The 7,425-nt window shown below is 42.5% G+C and overlaps 1 protein-coding gene across 1 annotated transcript in view; it reads right to left on the bottom strand.

Moving 5' to 3' along the window:
• Positions 1–4,677: 4,677 nt before the first annotated feature.
• The window catches only part of LOC102493623 (signal-regulatory protein beta-1-like), a 9,476-nt gene continuing 6,728 nt past the window's right edge, over positions 4,678–7,425 (bottom strand). Inside the window, 2 exon segments of the mRNA XM_027765981.1 lie at positions 4,678–4,849; positions 5,350–5,450. Of these exon segments, the coding sequence (XP_027621782.1) occupies positions 4,820–4,849; positions 5,350–5,450 (131 nt within the window). The 3' untranslated portion in view covers positions 4,678–4,819.

The raw sequence follows: 7,425 nt of genomic DNA on the forward strand, positions 1-7,425 counted from the left end.
GTTCCTGAACAAAGGGAGGAGCAGTGATGTCAGTCTCAGTACTCTTGGTATTACAGGTATTGAACCTACGCCATTCACCATTGGGTATAGGTGAGAGCTGGGGAGACAGGGAGGATGAGTGCCCTGACCTAAATGCTGTGCAAGAGCTGAGCAAGTCTCTAGACCCTTCTAGGCTCAGCTTAGTCATCTCTAACCTGGGGATAACAAGTCTCTCCCTGCAGTGTTTTAGTGGAGATGGAAGGAGAAAATGACTGTAAGAACTGTGAAACCCACTAGCTCTGTACTGAGACTCCTGGTTCTAGAGGAAGAGGAAACTCAAACATTGCTGAGGTGGACCCTCACTTCTTGGAGCCAGTTGCTCAAGGCTGGCTTTCTCCCAGCTCCCTGGAATTCTGGGACCTAGCTCATGTGGGACCCCTGGATCTCCCCTGTCAAGTTATAGTGGGGGAAAACATGGCAGGCATGTTCCTGAACAAAGGGAGGAGCAGTGATGTCAGTCTCAGTACTCTTGGTACTACAGGTATTGAACCTCCGCCATTCACCATTAGGTATAGGTGAGAGCTGGGGAGACAGGGAGGATGAGTGCCCTGACCTAAATGCTGTGCAAGAGCTGAGCAAGTCTCTAGACCCTTCTAGGCTCAGCTTAGTCATCTCTAACCTGGGGATAACAAGTCTCTCCCTGCAGTGTTTTAGTGGAGATGGAAGGAGAAAATGACTGTAAGAACTGTGAAACCCACTAGCTCTGTACTGAGACTCCTGGTTCTAGAGGAAGAGGAAACTCAAACATTGCTGAGGTGGACCCTCACTTCTTGGAGCCAGTTGCTCAAGGCTGGCTTTCTCCCAGCTCCCTGGAATTCTGGGACCTAGCTCATGTGGGACCCCTGGATCTCCCCTGTCACTCTGAGATGAGTTGTCCCTCTGGGATCTCTGTATCCTGCTCCTTGTTCATCTGTGGAGGTGGCAGCTGTTTACCCAAAGGAATTGGTTGTCTTATGGTCTATACCTGGCCATAGCAGCTGGATTGGATACATCTGGCAGTCAGGTATAGCTGCCTGAGCTGTGTGTGTGCTTTTCTACACACCCCGGAGTATGGGTGACCAGAGCTGAGTAGGACAGAATGTGGGAAGAGGAAGAAGCAGCCTTCTAGTCCAGATCTTAAGCACACTGAAATGTAAAGCCAACACTGCTCTTCCTGATAACTCTCCATCACATTCCCCTGAATGGCTCTAGTGAGTGCATTTCAGATTTCTTTTTTCCTTATCAAACCCATATCCTTAGATCCATATAGAAACAGAATCAGAAAGACATGTTTTACTCCACCACCTATGGTATCCAGCTGTGTGACTTTCAATATGACACTTGACTTCTCTGAGCCTCAGTATGATTGCATCTAAAGGGAAATTAGAACATGTATCCTGTGGAGATGTGGTTGGAATAACACAACATACTGCATGTAAAATACTTTGCTTGTTTTTAACATAACCAATAAATTATGGTTATACTGATTTTGTGTATAGGAAGCAGTCACTCCTGTATCCTATAAGGATTTTGCCTAAGAAATGTCATTGTTCAGAAGAAATGGTATCTTCCTCACCACAGGTATGACTAGAAAATTGTGACACATGTTTGGCTTCATGTTCCTCCTTTCTTATTAGTATTTGTCAAATCAAATTGTGACAGGTATCACATTTCCATCCAAATTCCTCTGTCAATGGGACAGAAGTACATATGGTGAAATTCCCCTCTCTGCCATAAACCCACAAAAGGAAAATAAAAAACAAGAAAAGTATGTTGTAAATATCTAGTTACGTTTCAAGACAACATATGAATCTGCATATGATATGAAGGAATAGTGCCAGCTACCATGTTTAGAACATTTACAATGCCCAGATACTGTTTCTAGCACAGTATGAGAGCTTAGTCATTAAATCTCCAAACTGAGGCCAGCTGTGAATTGGTGCTTAAGGTAGCTAGATTCCACATGTGTGACCATGCAGATCAAGTCCCAGATCCGATAGTGTGAGAAACACGCTGGGCAAATAGGCATGCTTCTCCAAAATCCTGGAAGAGTGGGAAATGGAACAGAATGGTTTGCAGTGTTATCATGCCCTATGGATGGTGCATTCTTGCATCCTCTCTCACTCTGCCTCTCTCTCTCTCTAACATTCTCTGTGAGCACATGTACCTTCTGGCAAAATAAAGAAGAAAAATGTCCACACTGACCCCACAATGTAAGCTCTACAATGAACCTAATTTTACAAGGGGTTGAAACTTTGGGATCTGAAAAAGTAGTATATTCACTGAGGTCAGTAGGTTTTTAGGATGAAAGCATAGGCTGCCACATTCCTAAGTCTTTATTTTTAACTCTTCCTTTCAGAAATGAAGAAGCATCTTCAAGAGAAAGCAGAAAAACCATAGTCCAAATTATAAGCTGCCAACACAGCAGGGTTAGGCAGATTCCAGCTCCACAAGACCCTGGTTACCAATCATCACATGAAACATCACTATTTAAAAGATGGCTGTGTAGGCAGGAATCATCTAAGATTTGGGAAACAATAATATAAAGAGATTATACTGAATTTAAGAGCAACAGAAACTAAAAACCAAAAAGAACAATGAAAATAAATACTCTGCACCTGAGAAAATATAGAAAAAAGTGCAATATAAAAAGGTCTTTAAAATGAATATACTTGACTTCTTTAATTATACAAAGAAAAACAAGTTGTTTAAATGTGTACATGGAACAAGAACAGGTAGTTATAAAACAAGAATAGGTAGGCATGTAATAAGAAAATGTACATAGAGAAACCAACTAATCAGGGACTTTGATATAAAAAATAATTAAAGCTGAATTTATAAATGTATACAAGTTTATTAGGGACTATACATAATTAAATGTAAATTAGTGAGTTATCAGGTGGGGGAAACTCCGCAGGCACAGCACATAACAATAAACCAAAGGCATAGCACAGAGAAATACACCAAAACATAATGACGTAAATGAGCATAAACATTAAATTAGTAAAAAAATAAAACCACAAAATACTTCAAAATTTTACCTTCAAGGGACCAGCAGTTGGTGTAATGGCTATGTCTTTGGATTCCCATGTAGTCAACTGTGGTTCGAGTCCGGGACCTGGTGGCTTAAACACACCAGGTGTGTGTGCGTGCGTGCCCAAGATCCCAAGAGGAGAATGAAGGAGAAGGAATTGTGGAATCGCCATCCCCCCTCGGGGGTGATTTCTCACTTTCTGTCTCTGTCTTTCTGACGAGCACACATGCCTTATAGCAAAAACATCTCTAAAAAAAATTTACCTTCAAAAAGTTTGGTTTAGCAATATAAATATCAGAAAAAAAGTATTTAAGGTACATGCACCAATGGATGAAAGAAAAAATAGTTATAACAAACTGTATGACAGTGTCTAATGTTTAACAATTAATTGTGAAGGTCACAAAATTTTTTTCCAAAGTATTATGAAGATCACTTTCCAGGGGTCCAGAAACCACTGTCATTTGTGCAATCCTGCACTGTGTGCCAGGGGAGTAATGCTTGTAGTAAAATACCAATGGTAATAAGTGCTAAGGAAAAAGATTAATCAGGTTAAGCAAATTTAAATGCCAGGATGAGGGAGAAGAACTGATATTTTACTGGGATGATTTACTGGAGGTGCCTTTAATAAGGCGACATTGAACAGAGACTTGGAAGAAAAGAGAGAGTGAAGTATAGATATGTGTGGGGAAGAAGATGAAGAGTGATATCACATGACTGATATTTTCATTGCTGTAATGGAAACAAGGTAGCTGGTTAGAGGTTCTAGCATTGGTCCAGGAGCAGATGCTGCTGGCTGGGACCAGGAGCAGTGGTGGAGGTGAGAAGTATGTAGATTATGACAGCTGAGTTGTGCTGGAGCAGGATAGGACTGGACTGTGAGACCTGACTAATTGGTTTGCTGGAATTTTACAATCTAGTTGTTAAACTGTTGGTAGCTTGAAACTGGCCATATTGGGAACATTTACACAACAGAAATTGGCAAGATCTACAAATCTACAAATCAGGATATTTTTTTTCTTTCAGAGAGTTAGTTGTTAAACATTTACCATCTCACCACTGGTCATAAGGATTTAAAAGGCAGAACTTAATAGAGGGTATAAAATGGAGTCAAGGGTGAAGCCAAAGCTTTGGACAGTTACAGCATTCGTACCATGAACCACAGGCTGAGCAGGATGAAAGATCAGAGAAGAGCTAGTTTTCTCATCATGGGTAGAGGAGAAAAAGTTCTTTCTGGTGTGAGAAGATGGCCACTTCAGTAAGCAGAGAAGTTTAATAATTGGGATGCAGGTTCACTCATATTAAGAGGTAACAGAGAGCCTCGACGGTGACAGATGTTGGGGAAGACAGGAACCTGAAAGACAGGCAACTCCTGAGAGCACCAAGTAGAGTGTGTCTTTATGGCCAATCCAAGGAGGCTAATGACAGATAGGCTGATGTAATATACTGGGCTTGATCCCCACAATCCAGCAAGGTGTCATGGGTTGGTCCCCAGGGCTATGTCCCAGGGCTCCTGCTCAGGTTCATGGATGAAACTCTGCTCTGGAGCATCAAGGACTGTGTGAAGGAGTCACAGGACCTGTGGGTGGTCAGATGTCCTGGGAGGGGATGTGCTTGGACAAAATCTATTGATGTCTTCACTCTTGCTGAGGCTTTGAGCCCTTGACATCCGCATTCCACTCACAACAAATAGTCAGTCCTTCCGCTTCCTGTGGACGTAGACAGCAGAGACACTGACTGCCAGCAGCACCTTGGGGACCAGGAGGAGAGCTATGAGAATGGAAATAGGTGACTCTGTACCTAGAAATCAAGAGAAAGGAGCTATTAGTGTGAGTGACTCGGACTCTGCTCCAAGAGGCTTCCACATACCCCATCTGAGACTCCCTGGAACCATTGTAATTGTGAAGTTGAAACTCAGTATCCTTCTCTGGTGCCAACTCATAATAGAAAAAGAATGAAGAGGTTCCTAGTTCTCACCAACTCTGTCTCAGGCTATAGATTGTCATTGAGGGACTGTCTCAGGCTATAGATTGTCATTGATGTAAAGAGTGAAGAGAATGTGTACAAGTGATGTATATTTATAACCTGGTCATCGCCGCAGTCTTGCAAGGAGGACCCACCATAGGTAGTGTTGGGGTTGTGGGACCTGATTGAGGAGTGCAATTTGATAGCTTTCCCTGGTCCTGACCTGGGATGGCATAAACACAGGAAGGGAATTCTTTGGCATTAGACATTTGAGAGAGAGTCGGGAAATGGTCTCTGAAGATTGTGTATTGGATACTCCTGCTGGGGATCAGTACCTTGTAGAAACACTGTGAAAGGCTAACAGTGGATTTGTCAGGAGTTGTAGGTTCAGTGTGAGGCCAGAAGTCCTCTTGGCAGCATCGTATATGCTCACCTCCTGGAGCCAGAGGACAGACAGAACAGAGGACCCCGCATTGGACATAATGGTAAGAGTAGTGGGATTACAGGGGAGGGAAAAACCTCAATATCAAGGCACTGTTCAGTCTAGATAGGGACCTGATAGGGATGTACTGGGACCCTGACATGTGTGTGTGAGGGCACAGGAGACAAAGCACTCCAGGAAAACCAGTCTACTCCTGGTTGCTGAGGACAATGGCAGCACCACAGCCCCTTATTTCCCAAACAGTCTTGTAAGATAAAACAGAAAAAAAATAGAAAAGTCATTTCTACACAAACCCCACTGTCTTCCTTGATGAGAGAAACTGTGAAATGGCTTTGTGTCAAAAAAGAGAGATCACCAGATCGTGGTCCATAGTCTATCCCCAGACTGACATCCCACCATCACTCATCACAAAGACAAGCACAGGAAACACACAGGGGCCAAGAGCCTAAGGGTTATTGGAAATATCACCAGTAATATGGAATCCACCCAGAATCTGAAAATTCTGGAAAAGTGTGGTACAGATGAGAGCACTGATCCTCCAAGGCATTCAGAAGTATGTCTGATGTCAAAGGGTTCGTAGTGAGTAAGTCATCTTCCACGGTAACAGACTTGGCAGATGTGACTAAGGGTCTAAGATGGGGAGGTTGCAGCAGCTTGCCAAGGAGGGTTCAAGGTAATCACAGGGGTCCTTACAAGTGAAAGAGGGAGGCAGGAAATTGAGAATCAAAGGAGATGTGAGTAGGAAGCAGAGGTCAGAGTGATGGAGGCCTTTCTCTAAGGAAGGCCAACAGCCTCTAGAAGCTAGGAAAGGCATGGAACTGGATCTCTCCTAGGGACTCCAGAAGGAACACAGTGCTGTTGACCCATTTTAGATTCTGGGCCTCCAGAACTGTAAGATGATCAATTTTTACTGCTAGGGCCTCTATCTTTGTGACAGGTCTTCACAGCACCTGTAGGAACCCAATACATGGAGGCAGGAGTATTATTAAAGGGCAGACAGAATTTAAGTGCATAAATTCTCTAGGGGACAAGTAAAAAGGAATAGCAACTGGATGGTGGAGGAAAAAAGTAAAATTGAGGGGAGAGGAACACTTGGGGTCTTTAAAGGCAAAAGGAGACCAAAGATAGAAGGACTCAAGCCTTTCCAACACTTTTAAAGTAAAGCAACCAACATACAAAGCCAAACTCAATGTACCTAGACAATGCTATACTGACAGAAAGGAAGTTCGTTACTAAGAAATACTGTCAGATGCCCTAATGTCATACAACAGATTTAAAAATTCCCCAGAAATAACACCCATCACAACTTGTCCACTATGACATGAATAAGCTAAATAGCTCTAAAGGACTGAAAATCCAAATTCTGATTTGGAAACTTCCAAAAAGATTTCTTGAGGCCCAAATATTTTCACCAAAACAAACAAACAAACAAACAAAAATCCTAAGCATTTAAAGATAAAATAAAACCAAATATTCCACCCCCAAAAAAGTTGTACAATAAATTTGGGAATATTTGAATGCATATTCCATTTTAGATTATATGAGGGAATTGTTCTTAATTTTATTAACTGTGAAATATTACTACTTGTATTAAAAAAATAAAAGTCTTAATCTTACGACTACCCAGTATGGACGCCACTTGCATCTGGATGTGCACACACAGCCACAGCAGTAGTGGACGTGATCATGCACCTCCATCTGTCTTCTTCTGAGGGAAATTGTGCTCTCCTCACTTCCTGTCTTTACTCAGCAAGCAGGCAGGGTATGGACACATCAGTAACCTGGTGTGACTCAGCAGATGAGGCCATCACTGTAGGACATGCTAGGAGGAACTAGACCTTTGAGAAGTCTTCTGAAGTAAAGACCCTCTCCTGATGGTAAATGAGGAGAAAATAACTCATGTTTTGGTCACAAAAGATGGATTCTGGCCAAATGAAGGTCTTTGAGGTAATGCACAGTAGAGGAGGAA

This window comes from Tupaia chinensis, unplaced genomic scaffold (genome assembly GCF_000334495.1).
Source record: "Tupaia chinensis unplaced genomic scaffold, TupChi_1.0 Scaffold140086_1, whole genome shotgun sequence".
NCBI lineage: Eukaryota > Metazoa > Chordata > Mammalia > Scandentia > Tupaiidae > Tupaia > Tupaia belangeri.